Raw genomic sequence first — 21,336 nt, 5'->3', positions numbered from 1 at the left:
GAGTGGGTGGGCCTGTGCACACTCTAGGCCCCTGTGGGTCTCTCCAAGGACCTCTCCTGTGAGGCTGGGAGTCTCTCCTGCTGCCGCCCCAACCCCCATGGGCATTTTCAATCAGAGGTTTGAGGCTTTATTTATCCGAGCTGGAGCCCTGGGTTGCACAGTCTGCTTAGCTCCCCGCCGTTCGTCAGGTTTATCTGTGCGCGAGTGTGGGGCCGCCGGGTGCTACCCACTGCTTAGCCTGCCCCGCTCTCCGCCCTTCTGAGTCTGGCCCTCTCGGTTTATCTGCGCGAATGTGGGGCCACAGGGTCTGCTATTGCTCGGACTGCCTGTCCTGTTTGTCCCACACTCCACCAGTCTCGGTCCCGCCACAGCAACTCGAGTCCTCTCCACCCCGGTGCCTGTCCCCTCCCCTCCTACCGGTCTAGATGAATGTTTATTTTTTATTTCCTTGGTGTCGGACCCTCTTGCCGTTCGTTTCTCTGCCAGTTCTGGTTGTGCGAGGAGGCGCAGTGTGTCTACCTACGCCGCCGTCTTGGTTCCCATGTTCATGTAAACACATTTTTAACACATCTTCCAAAAGACCCTATGGCACTGACATTTACTAGATATCTATGTCTTCCCCTGCATTTCCTAACATTCTTGCAATTAGGTGGAACCATATAGTTGGTTCCAGCTATGAGAAGTATGATGCATCATTCATAGGTTTTAGCATTTAAGAGCCAGCATTTGTAGTTAAAAACCTTCCCACAAAGAAAATTCCAGGCCAACGTGACTTCACTGGTGAATTGTACCAAACATTTAAAGAAAAAAATCATACCAATTTTCAGGAAGTCATAGAAAATTAAAGAGGAAGGAATACATCCCAACTCATCCTATGAGGTCAACATTATTACTGTGACAGCAAAAGCAAACAAAGGTATCACCAAAAAAACCTAAGACCAATTTCCTTCATGAACACAGATACAAAAATTATTTAAATTTCAGCAAATTGAATCAAACAATATTATAGGGATAAATGACCAAATGGAGTTTATCATAGGACTAAACCTAGCTTTAAAATTCAAAATTCAATCAATGTATTCCACAACATTAACAGACCATAAGAAAAACTATCTGATAATCTCAAAAGAAAAAGTATTTGACAAAACTCAACCTCCATGCCTGGTAAAAGTTTTCAGCAAATTGAGACTGGAAGGAAACTTCTTCAATTCAATAAAGAGCAGTTATTTACAAAAGAACTGCTGCTGATGTCATACGTAACGGTGAATGGCTGAATGTTTCCCCCTAAGATCATGATGTCCAATGTTGCCACTCCTCCAATATTGTGTTTCAGTTCTAGCCAGTGCAATCTGGCAAGTAAATGAAATAAAATGGATTCAGATTGGAAAGAAAAAAGTAAAACTTTCTATTTAAAGATTAAATGATTGTCTATATAGAAAATGCAATGGAATCTACAAAAAAGTAATAAAAACTAGTGAGTTCTCTATCCTAGTATACAAACAATTGGAAATTGAAATTTAAATATTGCACCATTTGCAAAAGCATTGAAATGATGAAATATGGAGAAATATGACAAAACTTCTTCAAGATCTGAATATAAGAAACAATAAAATATTATTGAGAGAAATTAAAGTTCATGAATCAGACTCAATACTATTAAAATATGTTCCTTTAACTGGAACATAATCAACAAAAGAAAAAAGCAAACAAAGTATAACCAGAGACATTGAAGTTAAGAGCAATCTAACAATAGCCAGAGGGGAGTGGGGGACAGTGGGGAGAGGGGATTATAGGAACTACTATAAAAGACACATGGACAAGATCAAGGGGGAGGGTACAGGCGGGGGAGGGAGGTGGGTTTGGCTGGGGTGGGATAGAGAGGTGGGGAGAAAATGCAGACAACTGTAATTGGACAACAATAAAATAATTTAAAAATAAAAAAATTAAAAATAAAAATAAATAAAATTAAAAAAATAAATAAAATGTAAATTTTCCCCAAACTGATTTATATATTAAACTCAATTCAAATATAAATCTCAGTAGGCTTTTTAAATAGAAATTAACAGACTGATTCTAAGATGAATATGGAAATACAAAGGACCCAGAAGAGTTGTAACAACTTTGAAAAAGAACAAATTTTGGAGCAGTGACATTCCTTGACTTTAATATTCATTAAAAAGCTACATTAATGAAGACAGTAAAGTATTGGTATAAAGGTAGACAAATAGATCAATAAAATAGAAAAGCAAGTCCAGAAAGAGGCCCACACATATAATGTCAGTTGGTTTCTGACAAAGCTGCCAAAAGCAGTGCAGTGGAAAAAAGATAGTCATTTCAACAAATGGTGCTAAAACAATTAAACATTCATATGCCAATAAAAAAAAATACTTGGATCCAGACCTCACACTAAAGACAAACATTCATTCAAAATTCATTTCTCTTGATAATAAATAATGAATTTTGAATTCACTAATTCAAAAAAGACTCATAGTCCTAACTGTAAAACATCCAACTATAAAATATCTAGAAGAAAACATAAGGAAAAATCTTGGTGACCTTGGAGTAGGGAAAGATTTCTTAGATGTGACGCCAAAAGCATAATCCATAAAAGAAAAGAAAATAATGTTAAATGGGCTTCATCAAAATTGGAGAACATTTGCTCTTTCAAAGATAGTGTTAGGGAAATTAAAAGACAAACCACAGATGGAGAGAAAATATTGGCAAATCACGTATCCAACATACATAAAGAACTCCCAAAATTCAATAAAAAAATAAACACCTCCAAATTTAGAAAATATAATCTCTCAAAGTAGATATACAAATGGTAAATAAACACAGAAAAGATGCTCAATATCATTAGTAAAATTCAAATTAAAACCATAATGAGATCACTATATACCTTTTAGAATGGATAAAATTTAAAAGATTGACCACATATACCAAGTATTGGATAATATGTGGAGAAACTTGAACTCTTCTATGCTACTGGAAGGAATGTCAAATGGTATAAATGGTTACTTTGAAAAAGAGTTTGGAAGTTTCTCAAAAAGTTAACCATATATCTACCACATAACCCAGACATTCCACTCAGAATAATTACGCTGAGTGAATTCAGCCAGATAAAAAAGAGCATATAATGTATTATCCCACTTATCTAAATTCTAGATAATTAAAAGTAACCTATAGTGATAGAAAACTTATCAGTGATTGCCTGAGGGAGCAGGTGGAAAGGGTGGAAAAGAGAGGTTACACAAGATGCATTAGTGATCTCACCTGTAAGTGGAACCTAATCAACAAAACAAACAAGCAAGCAAAATAGAACCAGAGACACTGAAATAAAGAACAAACTGACAGTGACCAGAGGAGAGGTGGGAAGGGATAATGGGGGGGGGGGAGGAGGAAAGGTTTTCAGGAACATCTATAAAGGACACATGGACAAAACCAAAGGCGAGTAGGATCAAGGGTAGGAAGTGGGGGTGCCTGGGGTGGGGTGGAGTGGTGGGGGGAAAATGGAGACAACTGTACTTGAATAACAATAAAAAATGTGAAAAAAAAGATGTATAAGTAAACTTTTGGGAGTGACAGGTATGTTCATTGACTGTATATATATACACACATATATGTATATATGTGTGTATATAGGTATATAGACACCTATCAAATCATATAGTTTTAAATATGTAGTTTATTGTATTTCAATTATACCTCAATAAAGCTATTTTTTCAAAACTACTATAGGGTAAGGATCAGATTAAGTGTGTAGCCTTCAATAAAATTACTTACTTATATAAAAGTACTCAGGCAAAAGATATGATTAAGGTTATGTCCCTCTCTGACCTCTTTTAGATTCCCTCACCATTGAATCAGGAGAAAGATGTGGGATGTAGAAAAGAGCAAAAAATGTGCCAGATCTATTAACTATGTTCAAAAAGAACTGTGGATGTGATTGTTACATGGAATTCACTACAATTACATATGAGGAAATCTAGTACATTTTTATTTATTTTACTGTATAACTCAGTGGTGTTTAGTATGTTCACAAAGTTGTACAACCATCAACCCAACTACATAATTGCAGAAACTTTTCATTGCTCCAATTAGCAGTCACTTACCATTCTCTCCTCCTCTTAGCCCCTAGAAACCACTAATCTACTTTATGTCTCCATGGATTTACCTATTATAGATATTTCACATAAGTAGATTTATATAATCTGTGATCTTTTGTATTTGACTTCTGTCACTTAAGCATAATGCTTTTAAGGTTCATCCAAGTTGTAGTCTGTGTCTCTATTTCATTCCTTTTTATGGCCAAATAATATATTATATGGATGCACCTCATTTTATTTACCCATTCATCCATTGATAAGTCTAATGAGTTTTTAAGAGTCTTGTACTGTTGGGAAGCCACAAGCCTGAGCAACAACAAAAGCAAGTTTTTGACTATTTAACACTTAAAACAAATCTAATTTTAATTTCCAATCTTCTAAGGGCAGCTGAGAAAGCTATACAGACTCAAGGAGCTCATAAGTTGTCTTTCTATAACTACTTCAGATATGGGAAGGAGCATGATAGAAAAAGAAGCTCCAGAGGGCAGATCCAGGGTTTATAAACAACAGTGGACAGTGGAGTTCCTTCCAGAGAGAAAATCAGGGCCTAATTCAGAAGGTCTTTCACTCTCGGCATAGGGACCTGTAACATCTGCGGAACAGGGTTTTAAAATTGCTACATTCCAGGAACATCTGTGTGCCTCCCTTCTTCCTCTTTCTAAGTAGGAGTGTTTTATTTCTGCCACTATACGTTAGGTGTATGTTTGAGGGCAGGCCAGATAATTTGTCTGCTTTGTTAGTCTTCTAAACCAAGAAGAACCAAGGCTGGTCCTGACGAGATTACCATACATCACTCAGAAATGCAGGATTGTGAGCTAGAGTCATTGATTAGATGGGACTTTGATGGTCTCCCTTGGAGAAAGTAGAAGGTGTTCAATGTGCGGGAATGTTTTAGATCAGGTTATCTAGAAGTAGAGTCTAGGATTCTTGTTCAAGTGATTTGTTGGGGGGCATGTTCTCAGGATAAAGGGAAGGAAAATGGAGCAGGGGGAAAATATAAGCAAAAATATGGTGTTAGATATAGAATAAATGCACTGATACTACAGAACAGTTAGTCCCACAGTGAAGCAAGGGAGATTGTTTGGAACTCTGTGTCATTCATTCAGTTACTGACTGAGGTCCACTCCCCAGAGATAGAGGCATTGACTTCTTTTCAAGAAGGCTTCCCTTTGGCTAAGGGCAACTTTCCAGAATGTGCAGCTGTGAGCTGTTGGTCAATACGGCAACTGGGGACGCATGCACCTGCTTGATAAGGACATCAAGGTGGAGCACCAATAGCATCCACTAAATGGAAGATGGAAGCAAAGAGATATTTGGTGAACAGAAGTGTAGACTGTGGAAGAGGCACTTAATAGTCACTGAATATGTTTCTCCACATTTCCAAGTCCATTTTATAGTTAAATGGAGTCATGTGGCCAAAGGGCTTGAGGAAGTAACATCTGTCATTTTTGACCCAAAGCATTTAAAAGTCATCCAGTCCCTCTCTTTCTCTCAGCAAACAAAAAACACAAGTGTTGAGATGTCAGCATCTCCACTGGACTGTGTCCTTAAGTGACTATATGGATCAGAACCACCTGCAACACCCACCTTATGGACTCATCTTGAATACGTGACATGGAATTTGGATTTTTTAATTTTGTTAATTGTTGTTCAAGAACAGTTGTCTCCATTTTCCTGCCATCGCTTTCCCCCACCCCACCCAACCCCCACCTCCCACCCTCAATCCTACCTCTGGAATTTGGGATTTATGGTAAGGATTAGACCTTAAGCAATTGTGGAAGCTGGTAAGGAACTGTAATGAAGAGCTGTTGTCTCTGCATATGGTGATGAACCCGCAGTCACTGTAAGCAGCAGGGCTAGCAGCCAGAAAAGTTGAACATGAAGTGTGAGAGAGCAAGGCCGAACAGAAACCCACAAGGACAAGAATCTGTGGGCCCAGCTGCTGCCTTGTGCTAACAAGGTAAGCCAACATGTCATGAGCAATGTGCGCACTGTGGTATGGCCTAGCACCTAACACTGACCTTCAGAGAATAATGACCACCACTCATCTTTACCTTCTTAAATCTCTCATGGCCAACCAGAAACCAGAACCACACAAGAAAGTAAATTCTGGGAAACATAGTTCTGCGTTAGCTAAGTTGACCCAGTACAAAGATAATATAGATGTATAGCCTAATTTAATACAGAGCTCGAAGGAGATGCCAATGTGACACCCAGAATAGGACTCATCAACAGAACTGGAGTCAAGTAAACCAAAACAAGATCAAAATGAAGACTGTTTTCGTAGTCACACGTGATTAAGAATATTCATTAATTCTTCACACAGAAAAAATGGAAATGAATGTAGGAAATTAAATAATGACAGTACTCTACATAATTTAAAGGGTAGTGGTTAAGAGCACAGGTTTTATAGTCAGAAATCCCACTTACAAGCTGTCTGTTCTTAAGCATTTGTTTTCTCTGTGACTCATTTCTACATCTGAAAATGGAGATAAAAATATTTTTTCATAGGCTTAACGTGAAGATTAAATGTGTTAATAAATGCTTTTAGAAGAGCATGTGGTGCATAAACTCTTATTAAATGTTAATGTTATAATTATTGTGTATAAGCATGCCTTATCCTTATAATAAAATATATACACTTATGATTCTCAGTAAATGTCTAAGTTGTCTTCATAAAGTTCTGGATGAAATGCTTCCTCCATGTGTTATATGTCTCTGGCTGTTGGTTGTAGGCAAGATTTTGGTGTTCAGAATGGAGAAAACCAAGTCTGCAGTCCCTTTGCTGAATGCTTCCCATTCAAGAAAGTGTCTGAGTAAATATATACCATATTAATATGAGTTATTATCACTTCTATATATTTACACATCTTATCAACATAGGACATGACACAGAAAAATGATATGTTCACATTTCATGAATAATCACAGAGACAGGACAAACTGTCTTTTAAAAACTCTTCTAAATTCTGCCGTGTGCTCAGTTTAGACTTTTTCTTAGGTAAATAAAACCAAGGCGTTCAAGTAAGTGCAACTGTGGTTTGTCAGACTTAATTCTGGACCTGGGATGATTTTCACTAGAAGGTGTGCACATGTGTGTATGTGAGTGTGTGTGTTCTAGAGGCTGTTAACCAAATCAGAGCTTGTATTTAGGTTTTCACAGCTAATTTGGCTGATTGTATTTGTTACTTTAAACATTCAGTACCTTGCTCTGGCTGGTGTGGCTATAAATAAAATCTTTAAAAAAAATCACTACCTTTTTAGTGGTAGGCCTGGGGAGCCATGATTGCGTAAGATGAAAACGGGTTAAGCACTTATAATAGAACCATCTCCTTTTTGTAACCTAGGTGTGGCTGAACCTTTGTAATTTTTGTTATCCAAATGAAGAGAACTCTTTCAAAATATATAAAAAATCATGGAGTTGCATCCTATAAAATACATTTTACAGTATATAAAATGTTATGCACAGCCAGGTGCACCATATGTATTAGCACATGCGATAAATTAGATGTGGTCAGTGGGATGGGCATCACAAGGTACTCGAAGAACACCACACACATGGAATATCACTTTTCCCATTCTTCACTCTCCACGCCAGTGCTAGAAAATGATTCTACCCATAACAGTGCTTCCGTCTGGCAGCAACAGATCACACACAAAAAAATCTCAAGTTTTAGACTCTAGTCTCTTACATTCTTACTAACCGAAGCACTGATATGGGTTGAATTGTGTTTCCCCTAAAAGATATGCTGAAGTCCTAATCCCAATTATTTCAGAATGTGATATTACTTGGAAATGGTGTCTTTAAGGAGGTAATTAAGTTAAAATGAGGTCGTCAGGCTGGGTTTATTCCAATATGACTGCTATCCCTATATAAAAAAAGAAAATTGGGAAATGGAAACAGACACGCGCACAGGAAAGACAATGTGAAGAAACGTAAGGAGAATGCCATGTGTGGACACAGACTGAAGTAATACCATGCATCTATAAGCTAAGGAATGCCTGAGGCTGCCAGAAGGTAGGAGAGGCGTGAAACATCCCTGGTGCCTTGAGAGGGAGCATGGCCCTGCCAACACCTTTATTTTGGACTTCTGGACTCCAGAACTGTGAGACAATACATTTCTATTGTTTTCAAGCCTCCCAGTTTATGGTCTTCTGTTACAGGAGGCCGAGGAAACTAATGTAAGCACCTTTTCAGAATTTTACAGTTTCTTCTTCATACAAAGGAGGGTCTTAGTGACTACCAATTTTTCCTTTATCTTTAATGTTTTGACATGGAATTGTATGTTCTTCTTTCATAACACCTTAAAATCCTATCACTACTAGAATTTTGTAAAGTAATATCCATTTAATATTTGATCCATAATAATCTGAACAACATCAATAACCCCCTAATGTTCAAGTCAAGAGATTCCATTTTCAGGTCCGAAAAAGGTCAGTAAAAAACATCCAAAGTAACAATACTATAGAGAGGAAAGAGGAATTAATGGTAATAATAATGAAGGGGGATAGTTTAGGGATTAAAATAATCATGTCAGGGGTGGAAAATGAAGACATCTGTAATAGTGTCAACAATAAAAATCGTCAAAAAATAATCACTTCACTTTTTATTAAAGCTATAACGTTATTGGTAATATAACTGCTCTTATTTTTGAAACCAGTATAAATTATCATTCAATTTTTGTTAGAATTCATAAAAGATCTTTGATAATAAAATAATTGATAAAAGATCTTTGATAAGATCTTTTCTTTTTTGAGTTTTCAAATATGTTAGCTTAGTTTGTTTGTTTGAAGTTTACTGTCCATTAATCTCTTTTCCATCCAATTAGGAAACTTAGGTTTTTTAATTGCCCTAATATCTCCAAATGATAATGCATTTTTTTCATTTTACTCCACGTTAACTGTGACTTCCATTTTCTTAGATTCTGGCATATTTCAATGTAAAAGCCAAACAGAAAATCAAATTTGGAAACCAAATATAATACAAGCATTCCCAGTCCAAGGGCAGATGGCTGGTATGTTTTTATAATGGATTTTATACAAGTATTTACTTGTACCATGAAAAACAACTCTTGGTGTTGATGATTCTCAACTAACCACCCTATTAAAAAGTCTGAATTGTTCTGACACCTCTGACAAAGCAGGATATTTCGTTAGTTTGGTTATGCCTGTCTCATGTTCACCTCTTTCATGTGCTTTGATGTAACCTTTTCTTTGGTCTCTAACCCTTCCCTTTCTCCTTTCAATGAGCAGCCAAATGACTGGTATGGCAGGTAGGCTCTACAATGGCCCCTGTGATCCTTGCCTCCTGGTCAAGTCCTTGTGTCATACCCTTATCTTGAATGTGGGTGGGGTCTGTGACCTGCTTCTAACCAAGAGAATATGTCAAAAGTGATGGGATGTCACTTCCATGATTGTTACCTAGAATTTAAATTGCAGCTACAGAACTTTTCACCTTTTCCATATAATATAACCTAAGCATTGGAGTGATATCTCACCATATTCATGGTCCCACCCACACTCAAGGGGAAGGGGTTATTTAGGGCAAGTGTACCCGCAGGCAGGAACCTTGGGGGCCATCTTAGAATTCTGCCTACCATAACTGGCTGGCACGTCTTAGTCCTATTTGTGAACTTTACTTCCACTTGGTTCCTATACTTTATATTTTGGCAATGTATTTTTGCAATACTGTACTATTACTGTAAGTGGCAATAGCAAGACATTTTATTAAATTTGCCTTTGATAAAATTAGAATTCCACTAAATGCAATATTTACATAAAAGGCTACTTTGTAAATTTCAAAATCACATCTATTCTAGACTAACATCCTCATGACCCTTGTGCATAACACACAAAGATGGTGTTTCTTTTTCTTTGTTTAAATGGGGCAGTGGTCACTGTGATTGAAGAAAATGTTCAGAAGCTAGAATGGATAAAATCAAGGCAGTTTGTGCCATTAAATAAGCATCATCTGTGAGGATAGGAAAGCAATTTCTCAGTGCAGACTTAACAGTTTTACCCTTTTTATTACTGTGGCAGAGCATTGTGGGATAGAGCCAACCTTAGTCACCACTGTCAATGTTAGATACAGTTGAAACAGCAAGATTGGCTATGTTTGGTTCTCCTGTGGTGGCAATCTATGGCGTGGTCAAACACTCCTGATCACACACCATATAATCTGCAACATCCCCATGCCAAATCATCTCCCTGAAGAAAGGAATGGGAGGCAAAAAAATTGCAACAGTTTCTCTATAAAGATGAAACTGTTTACATAGTTATACTGAAATTTCCCTTACACCGAAGTAAAACCATTTTATGGCTTTCAATGTTTTAAAATTAGACAAATTTTTGCCCCCATTTTATCAACTGATAACTCCAAGTACCCCAAAGTTTTATTTATAGTCAATCATTTGAACAGTAGGATAGACCAGATATAGTTTATTAAAATATGCTCATTAAAAACAATTTTGACTCAGTTTTTAATAATTGCAAATACATTTAAAACTGTTACAGTGTCTTGAAGTTGTAAATATTGTCTTATGAAATTATCAGATGTAAAATTATTTAGTAAAAACTGTGAAATATCTCAATTCAATCTTCACATATAAAAATATATTTTTTATGGAACACTGAACAGTTAAGGCCACAACCCCTGGAGAGTGTGAGATATACAGATTTTGAAATTGCTCATCAAAAATATTAGCATAAATAAATATCAACACTGGTCATACTATTCAAACCAAATAAAACATATTATTAGCTTATATCTTCAAGTTTGTTATCGGAAACATTCCTTCAGAAGTCATGTTTTTCAAGTATAAATTACAACGTGTTTGGTAACCACATAAATATATATTTAAAGTATTACACAGGATTTTGATGTTTTCTCAGTATTTGGGGGTGACGTATCCTGATTATTTTGCCCAAGGAGGTTCTGTATGAAAGCCTTCTTACTGCTTTTAAAAGCTATTTTCCCTCCTACTGATTTTATTTCTGGAAGTGGCTCATTATTACTCGGCATACTTTTCAGACTCTTTCTTTTAAAAAGGAAACTCTAGAAAAAACACAAAGAATGAATTTCAGTAAGTGAAATATTCACTTAATAGTATTTGGGGGTATAATTTTCAACAAGACTTAACATTATTTCATGACATCTTTACAGGGCACCATATGTACATTCTTAGCATCCGTAAGCCTTTTTTCTTTTACCAGTGACTATCGTGAGTCCTTCTTGAGAAACTAACTGAAACATGGCAGAGAAAAGGTAGTTGCCAAGAAAAGCAAGAATCCACAGGCATACTTTTGACAGAGAAATTTTCATCTCAGACTTTTATTTATGTTCTTGACAATGAATAAGAAATCTACTGACTTCAAACTGGCACTGGATCTTTAACCTCTTTATCTGCAGCCTCTAGCCTTGTGCCTGTCACATAAGAGATACCCAATTAATATATGCTAAGTAAATACACAAATAAACTAATTCCATGATGGCAAGAAATTCTTTTTAATAGTGGAAAAGCTTACTGCTTTTTTAATTAGCTTACTTGGGTGGAAGGAAATCAAGCCAATAACACAATTTTCTCAGTGGCTAACCGTAGGTCCAAATAATCAGCATTGACTATAAGTAGTTTAGAAAAGCAGTATTTGGTAATTTCTGTATATAACAATCACCTACCAAAATATTTCTGATGCCAATAGAAACCATAGACCCTAACCTGGGTATCTGAAACATTTAAAATCATCAAAACAAAATTCAGTGGTGAATTTTGTCTTGTAGACACCAAGAGTGCAAGTCTTTTCTTTTTTTAAGATTATCCTTAAAGTGTCTGTCTAATTAAGGGGTGGGGGGGATGCAAAATCTAATACATGTTTATTCTGATATGCATTAATGAACCATTTTTTCCCAGTTTTAAAAATAGTTTGATTTGTTTGGCTTGGATAGTATGCATAGGTTAAAGATACTGTAGATAAAAATGTCATGTGAGAATGACTGAAAAAAATCTTAAGTCATCTATTTCTCTTTTTAAACACAAGGCTTGCTTCAGTGTGGCTGGTAGGGTACATGAATGTCTCACACGAGATGGACAGCAATTTGAGCATTTCATCTAAAGTATCACATGGTGTGCTTGAGTGTGATATTGTTATGTTACAAAATTACATGCTTATGATTTTGTAATAAAAGATTCTGTAATAAAAGGGAGCATTATTTGTGCCAAACCCTGTCTGTATGTCGAATAACAGCATATTCCTTAAGTAGGGAATATATTTATTACTGCTTGATTTTTAATATAATTTTCATTACCTTTTGTTTCTTTCCTTTAACCAAGGAAATGTGTATTTACTGAAATATATTTTTCCATTAGGTATAAATGAGAATTCAAGCAGAATCAAAGTTTAAAACTGAATTATTTAGCCTGGCCCTTATCCTGGCCTAACCTTACCATTATCTTATTGACTGGCACTGGCACGTGGGTACCCTGCTTGGTCTGCCCCCACAGGTGTGTGCTATTCTGCTTCCCACATGGCATTCCTTCCCTGGCTCAGTCCTCTCCCCTGTCCAATATACCCAAATCCTTCCACTTACAGGCTATGCTGAAGACTGAAGAGCCTGAAAAGTCCCTGAAACTTGACCATGTATTCTAGAATATGCATTTTCATTTGTTCAGAGGTGTGTTTTCCAACATTCTTTTATCTATCTATCTATCTATCTATCTATCTATCTATCTATCTACTGCTTCACTTCACTTTTCCTCTCCTTAGGTTTTTATGTCTCCTGACTCCCACTTTTCATCTTCCTCCCTCACATTTGATTTTCTTTCCTCAAGTCCTTCCCTGAGCTCTTATTATTGGAAAAAACATTCACAGGAATGCAATGAAGCACAGTGCAGGATCTGTTAAATGTTCTGGTCTACTAGACAGAGAATTTCAAAAGTTCCCAAACCTTGATCAAATGTTATGATAATATATCTCTTACAATTCCAAAGATAATTCCAAAGTGTCTTTTGAGCCCTGGCCAGGTGGCTCAGTTGGTTGGAGCATTGCCTTCTACACAAAAAGGTTGCAGGTTTGATTCCTGGTCAGGGCACATACCTAGGTTGCGGATTTGGTCCCTAGTTGGGGAATGCACAGGAGTCAACTGATCAATGTTTCTCTCTCACATCAATGTCTCTCTCTCTCTCTGTCCACACCCTCCTCTCTCTCTAAAATGAACAAACATATCCTGGGGTGAGGGTTAGAAAAAAGAAAACAAAGTGTCCTTTGAGTCAGGTCACATTTATCTTTTGGGTATAACAATCTACATTTATAAGATAATTTTTATAAAGATAAAAATGATCATGATGTAATTCTTAGTAAAAGATAACGGTATGGGGATCAGGGCCAAAATAACATCTGAAATTTCTAAAGTAATTCTGAAAGAAATTTCAGAGTAGTATATACCTCCAAAGATGGCAAAAAAACCCCCCAAAAAACAAAAAAAACAGGCTGTTTACTTCTCTAAGGGAAGATCCTGGTTTTATACCTTCACCCTTTCCTCTTTCTTACTCCCTTACATTTTACAATTCATTGTCAACCAAAAGTATTTACTCAGCATTTACCATGTCCCAGACTATGATAAGTGCTGAGGATACCCTGGAAAGCAAGACGGATTATCATTTCTGTCCCCACAGAGTTGAAGGCCAGTGGGGAGAGAGAGAGACATAAAGCATGTAGTAGATATACATGGCTATGAATAAGAAAAGAGTTGTCATGTGAGAGAATAATGGGATATAATAATTTATGTAAGTACTGGTGGTCACAAAAGGCCTGTATATGGAAATGACATTTAAGCTGAGACCTAAAGGTTGAATAGGAATGAACAATGCCTTTCATTTTCGTTTTCTTTTATGTTTCCTCTTCTACTCTGAATATGGTCTCATGATTAAAGTTCTGAAAGTTAAAGTGCAACTTACTTTCAAGGAGAAGAAATGTATTCATCAGACTTTTAACAACTCCAAAACAGGCATTAGTCATCTCCCGAGAGACTGAAGTAGCACGTTGTAATGTTTTCTAAGCACAACCCTTTTTATTTTTTCATTCATCCTCTCTATTTCTTGGCTTTACCTTACTCTCTTCTAGACTCTCATGACTATTATACTCTTATAATTTAAGCAATAGTTATTTTATGAATCTTTTATTGTATGATGAATCAATATGGATGTGATGATTGAAAGAAATATGCTATTAAATTTTGGCAGAATCATCTGACTCAGTCTAAATTCCAATAAACAAATATGCATGTTAAAAATGTGAAACCTCACATGAAATTCTTCACATTTCTAAGCATAAAAACTCATATTAAAAGAGTTAAATTATGGGGATCACCATATAAAAAGTAGAAGGAGCAATTCAATACTTTGGTCTTAAAACGAGAAGTTCATTTCACTTACCTTCTTAGACACTTTCACATCTTTAGCTGGTGTGGATTCACTACCTTCCAGGTTTTCCGAAGAACTGCTCTTTGCATGCTCGCACATGTTTCCTACAATAAAACATATTTAGAAAAATGTTTCCTAACTAATGAGAAAAAGAAAAGTGCTGACACTTTCAGCGACACTCTATCAACCCTGAATTGTGGAGTAATAATAAAAGACTGTACCACTGGAGTAATGCAAAAGGTCTATACTACATATTTCCTGAAAAAATGAGTTAAGGCAAAAAACCCAGAATGACCTGACCAGTGTTGTAAAAGTTTAGAAGACCAATACCCAAATATAGCTGCAAAGGTAACAGTAGATATTAGAAAGACTTCTATAAAATACAAATAACCTTAAAATTAACCTAGTTATAATTAAATTATTTGTACTCAAATGGACACGTTATTTTTTGTGTTCCAAATTAATCCACATGCTATATAGTTGATAATGATCTTTAAAGTATACTTATGAAGCATATGTATTCTTTTCATTTATGTTATCGACTACTTAACTATTGCATCTAACTTCTTTTTAACATTTTTGGCTACGTGCTAAGAGTACTTAAGATAAATATTTTACATTTTTCTTAAAATATTCTAAAACTTACTACTCTATGTACAGAAGTTAGAAAGGAAAAACTATTAAGGGAACTATTCCTTCTCTGCTTAAGTTCAAATCAAATATCTACTATTATGACAGTTATTTTTAATGGGAACACAGTAAAAAAAGCACACTGTGATGTGATGGTGTGGAAACATCATATTGGAGTCACACAGCAGAAACACAGATGACTTGGGTGTAGAAAACGTAGATCCCTCTACTCTGTAGCACTTGTTCTCTGATACCGAGAGCTAGGCCTGGGAAAGGATTCCTCCTAAATGTCCACGGCAAGATCAAAGACTGAGGTCTGGCCTCTGAAGGGAAATGACTAGATGGCTTGCTATGACTCTAGGCCAGACTGGTCATTGGCAATGGGGTCCACCAGTGCTCACCAGAGATACAAATCAAAATTTGGGGAAAAAGTTCAACTTAATACTCCCGACTAAAAAGAAAATAAAAAGGTAGTCAAGGTTAGGACAGTCAACAGGCTGTCCTAAAGCACTTGACACTGACATGAGCAGCTAGGAGTAGTATGAATATTTTTATGTGAAGAAGCTGTGGTGGTTACCAATGAGAACAAATAAGATCATGTCACATATTTCATAGTGTGTTATGAAGGTATTCTATTCTATTCTAAAATTTATTCTAAGCTATAATTACTCAATAAAGGTACATATATGCATATATATGTACATAAGTATGTATGTTATATATCTATCCTTTCTAAAAGTATACTTTTGAAGTCAAATAAGCTCATACCTTTTGGATTTTCATTGTATTCACAAAGGGCTGGATCCTGTTTATTTTCTTGGTCCTATAAACAATAAAGAAACAATATAATAAAAAACATATTTGTGCTGTGCTAGAAAACCTAGTCTTACTTTTTAAGCAGGGTTCCAAAGTCAGCCTCTAGCTATTAACATAAACATGTGACAATTACTTCACTTTGCTAGCTCTTGCCTTAGAGGCTGAGTGAGTGCTACGGCCACTCCCAGCTTAATGTTGCATGATTCAAAAAACTGTACAATTCAAGAATTTTACTAAAAGAATATTCAGGAATATTAATTGGTATATGATTCATCTCAGTATTTTCTAATGTCAAGTTGGTGTTTAATGAGTTCTAATGAGTTAAAGAATTTTAGAGACCACCCTAACTGTAAATGTGCCTTATAAATAGAATCCTTCCCCTCCATCTGAAAGAAAAAAAGCAGTTACTGACAGAACATTTTTTTTCTTGATGAGAACAAGGAGTCTGGGAAAAAGAAGAATCAAGAAAGAGAATGACTTCTGTAACACAATACCATCTTGTAAATTAAAAATACATGCACACAAAACAACAAACATGTTTTACAAGTATACATTCAAATAAAAGGACAAACATATTTCAATGGTTGTCTATGTTAGGGAGAAGGGAAATGGGGCTAAAAGGGGATCAATTTCAATAACGAGAGAGGAGCCTTGCCCAGACCAATGTAATAAGTGTTTCATCAATGAGAAGGCATGCTTAACTCAGTGTTTTGCATAAGAGATCCAAATAATGAAAACGAAAAAGTTGGGATTCTGATTTCCATACTTGAAATTAATCCAGGGTAGTGTTAGCAAATGAATGATTTAAAATGTACCACTGTCTCCTAGCAGGGTCACTCTTAGGCAAAACTGCCAAATGGAAGAGATCCTTCCATAGCTCCACATTTAGGATGGCTTTTTCTTCCTCATTGTTACGTCCTACTAGTCCTCCTATTAATAATTCCTTCTAGACTGTATCTCTGAAGAACTGATCGCAACCTCAAATACTGCTGTGAGCAACTTTAGTTTGTCCCTATACATGTACATACACACAAGTATGTGGGCACACGCACATCCCATTTCTGTCACCAGTACAGTACAATGATGAAAAAACTTTGTATTTTCATCATTTCAAAGACCTAGTGCTGAATTTCATTGTTAAATTTCTCAACTGTATACTGGCTCATATCAGTTGATTTCTCATGCAGGAAACAGAATGCTGCCAAGAAGTATAGAAAGAGGGCTAGAAACAAAATGTGTCTCATTCATAAATCTGCATGAACAAAGTTTTTGATAGAAACATTTCTGCTCCCAAAGGAAGTTGGAATCTGCCCTCTGCAGAGACCAGGGTACCCATATGCCTCCCGTTAGGCAGGATATCAGGATTTAAGCACATATCATCATAGCTTTTCAATGGTTGTCAATACCTTTTTAACTGAGTTGTTGCTGGTTTCACTCTGGTCAAATTCAGGAACACGTTTATTGTCTTCCGCAGCTTTCTCCTCTCCTTCCAGATGTTCATGAACTTCTTCTTCCTTGTCTTCTGGTTCTTCATTTTCTGACGGTTTGCAAGTCTATGGCAAAATTGATAATCAGGGAAGAGAGCAATTAAAAAAAAACAGATTTGTATTGTTCTCATAAATAATTCATGCCATCTCAATGAACACATGGATATGAATTCAAATACTGAGGTCAAAGAAATAAAAGTTGCATAACCCATGCTGCATATTAAGTTAAGTACATTACTAAGGATTTTACGGCTGTTGCTCTATTTCATCTTTTAATAACTAGAATTCCCAACATTCTATTAGCACCTATGAAAAGATTAAAATGGAAAGAAAATTAAATATGCTATCAGGGCTGTCTCAATGCTTTTAAACTTTAAAGAAGTTAAAAAGCTTTTTATCTACTAGTGCATTTTAACATAATCATATCTATATATTATGTTCATTTTCCAAAACATAGGGATTTAAAATAATTTCAGAAGTACAATTCACTTATTCACAAGAGGTAAGTATAATTACTTACATTCTAGGGAAAAGATAAAGGGACAAAAGCAGTTTAAATGATTTGCTTTTAGTTATTTACAACAAAGGGAATACCAAACTGAGGCAGAACTTAGTCTATCTGACTCCTTTCCTACTAATACAAATTATATAACAGCCTGTCTATGAATTTGTTAGACTGAGAATAAATCATGTGATACTTATTAAGTACAGGCAGAAAACATTATTTTTATCTTTATTCCTACACTGAGATTTTTTTTTTTTTGCAGTTTCATATTTGGGGTGGAATAATGCTTTTTTTTTTTTTGTCATGAAGAGATTAGGCTTCTTACTGGATTTTTTCCTATGCCTTTCATTTATGTACTTCGCTAATGGTAAAATGACCCCTAACTAGGCAAGGCAGTAAGTGATCAGTGCTATTCATTCCCTCAAAGAACATTTTTACAAAGTTCACCTTGGCCCTATTTGCCTCAGACCGTATGTGTCCTCTATATCCCTTCTACCTTCTCGTGCTCAGCTTCCTAGTGGTCAGCTTCCTAGTGGTCATTTGGCTAAGGATAAGCCTAACACCCAACAGAATCTTTAGTGGGTAGTTTGAAACCCACTAGTTTGAAAACAATGCCTTTAAATAATCAACTCATCTGTCTTCTGGAAAAAATAAAAATGTGAGAGCATTCAGGCTAGGGGGAGGATATGTTTACATTTGAACCTTAGTGAAAGATCTAAGAGGCATCCTCAGGCAAGCAGCACTAAGGCTGTGGTCTAATAGCATTTCCACTCAGGACAAGCAATCTGGAAGTAACACCTTGAGATTTAAAAAACAGTTTCAGAAGTTATTCTGGGAAGGCTTGACTTAGGTTAATCAAAGGTCATGAGGCAGTGCACGCAAGAGGGGAACACCGGTAAGGGGAACAGGGTACAAGGAAAGACATGTTTAGGGTGGGTAGGGTTAACTACAAGGTAGCTACTATGTACCAAGAACTTCTAAGGCTTTCCTTTTTTCTGCATAATTTCCCCTCTAAGTGACTTACACGTTAGGCCTAGTCAGGTGCACATTATGGGCAGCTAAAATGATCAGAGACAGCTTGACTTTGGAGGGGAATGAGAAGCAACACTACTAGATTTAAGACTTCTGCTGATAAACAGATGTATTCACAAATGTACATAAATGAAGGCCAACTAGAAATAACAATGCTTCTGACACAGAGAATTGCGGACTCAGCCCTTTTATCTCCCAGAGGGAGAGTCAGTGAGCTGTATTGTGGTGAAGTCCTCATTACTTGGAGAGTTTGGCTAATCTAGCACCTGGTCAACTCCAATTGTGCTAGCTAACTAAGGCATTAATGTAACAAGGATACCATGCTATTATAAATTTTACCTTATTTCAGGAATAAGCAAAACACATTTCTTAATAATGAACTACAATTTTACTCATTAACTTTATGAAAATCTATAACAATGAAGAACTGCTAGAACTACATCATTTTCTAAATTTGAGAAAGCTCTTAGAAAATGATATTTTCACTAGAAATCACATCAATTGTAGCACTTTGCACTCATTAAGCACATTTAAAATTAACTTATGCACATCTGGACAACTACTTTAAATCACATACAGCACTTACCTTCAAACCGAAACAATTTAGGAGAGATTGGCAGAATACTGTCATTTTATAAAAGAAAGGATAAAGTTTAAATACATTCCTTATCATCAGAACCACATAAGAAGTAAAGAGGCAGTCTTGAGTGGCCAGTGGAAATGCATCTTGTGTTAAGACCACAGTAAAGAAATGAATGGGCCTGGCTCCCACAAAAGGACCCTTGTTTCTTTGGTCAGACGCCACATGGGGAGCTGCAGTCTTTGGTCTGGCCCAGGGCACTACCTTTTTTTACATTTCTTATGGGAAATATCAAGGAACCAAACATTCCTCATAAGTTTTCAGTTTCCTTAAGAATACGATCACATTGCATGCTTTAAAACCCAGAGATTGTTATCAGAAGTCAGCCTAGTGGTCACCCTGGGAGGGGGGATGGGAAATGGTGGAAGGGGATTGAAGGAGAGCTTCTGGAGAGCTGACACCATGCTTTTCCGTGACCTGAATGTTAACTATACAGGTGCACTCAGTTTGTGGAATATACATTGAGCTATACTCTCCTATATGTGTATTAACTTCAAAAGAGTTGTTAAAGTTTAAAAAAGGAACCATAAAGCATAAAATTTTATGCTAAGGTCATACAGGGTACGAAATGTTTTCCAAGTATGTTAATAGAGCATAAAACTTTATATCTAAGTAACATCAGGTGGGAAAGTGCATATTTTAAAATCTCAATTTCAAAGTTTCTTTAGGACAAAAGAGCTTAACATGTAAGTTTTATAGGTTTTACTAGGAATCACTGAGGCAGTAGAGAGTGGGAAGGGCAGTAAATACAAAGATGTAAGCACTGCTTTCCAAGCCTTTCTCCATTAGTCATGGCCTGAGCAAGGTGCCTAATTAATGTACTTTACAGTCTATCTCTAAAGTGGGAAAATGACATTAGCAATGAAAAGATTACTGAGAAAAAAACATGAGCAAATGGTATTTGTATGTAAATATAAGTGATTTTGTAAAGGCCCCTCCATAAAAAGATAGATCCCTAGTGTCGACATTTTTTTTTTTTTTGCTGTAATGTCGCAGATCTTATCACTAGAAAACAGTTCATTTAAAACATTCACTTATTTGTTGTACCCTCTTGTACACACCCCTTTATTCTCTGCCAGGAGCCCAGCAGCAAGAGCAAGCAAGGGAAGAGGGAGGCATGCCTGTCAGTACCACCCAGGATGGCAGGAAAGTGGAGGAAAGGCCTCTCCTGGGCCACACAGGTCAGGGTTATCATAGGGCACGATGCTCCCAGACCCTCAGGTTTTGCAAGAGTCCACAAAACATTTTTAAATGTAAAATCTCCTGATAGTTCAATGTTGGCAAAAAGAATTATGTGGGTTGTATGCCAAACAAAATGAATCTGCAGGCCAGACTGCACCCATGGGCTTCCAGCTGTGACTTCCCAATTACTGACTTCAAATGACACTACTTTATAATTCTAAACTTTTCCTTCTTATTATGTACCAATTCCTTACTTTGTTCCTAATCTTGTATTTTTACCAACAAATACATAATAGTTTGACTCTCATTCAGCAGGCCTGCAAAAATGAATGTAATGCTGAAGATAAAGAACATCTTGCTCGTATATAGTTTTATTCTCTTTTTACTTTTACTCTTTATTATTCCCCCCCTTTTCCTTAGGAAACATATTTTCTTCTTCACCTTAAACAAATGTATGATACATGATTACACTTTATGTGTGACTTATTTTTAACTGTGTTGATAGAAACATAAGGACACAGAG

General features: G+C 36.2%; 1 protein-coding gene across 4 annotated transcripts in view; it reads right to left on the bottom strand.

Annotated features, from left to right (window-relative positions):
• Positions 1–10,116: 10,116 nt before the first annotated feature.
• The window catches only part of RPGR (retinitis pigmentosa GTPase regulator), a 53,189-nt gene continuing 41,969 nt past the window's right edge, over positions 10,117–21,336 (bottom strand). Inside the window, exons 15-18 of one of the 4 annotated variants that reach the window (XM_045197939.2) lie at positions 17,374–17,520; positions 15,920–15,974; positions 14,534–14,625; positions 10,117–11,160 (exon numbers count right to left, since the gene is read on the bottom strand). In XM_045197939.2, coding sequence (XP_045053874.2) covers positions 10,963–11,160; positions 14,534–14,625; positions 15,920–15,974; positions 17,374–17,520 — 492 coding nt within the window. In that variant the 3' untranslated portion in view covers positions 10,117–10,962. Of the gene's footprint in view, positions 11,161–11,406; positions 11,530–14,533; positions 14,626–15,919; positions 15,975–17,373; positions 17,521–21,336 lie in introns of those variants that run through there. The other 3 variants (XM_045197938.2, XM_045197941.2, XM_045197940.2) reach the window with 3 other exon arrangements.

This window comes from Desmodus rotundus, chromosome X, assembly GCF_022682495.2.
Source record: "Desmodus rotundus isolate HL8 chromosome X, HLdesRot8A.1, whole genome shotgun sequence".
NCBI lineage: Eukaryota > Metazoa > Chordata > Mammalia > Chiroptera > Phyllostomidae > Desmodus > Desmodus rotundus.
Note: the sequence above shows the minus strand (reverse complement) of the source record. Positions and strands in the feature narration are given on the sequence as shown.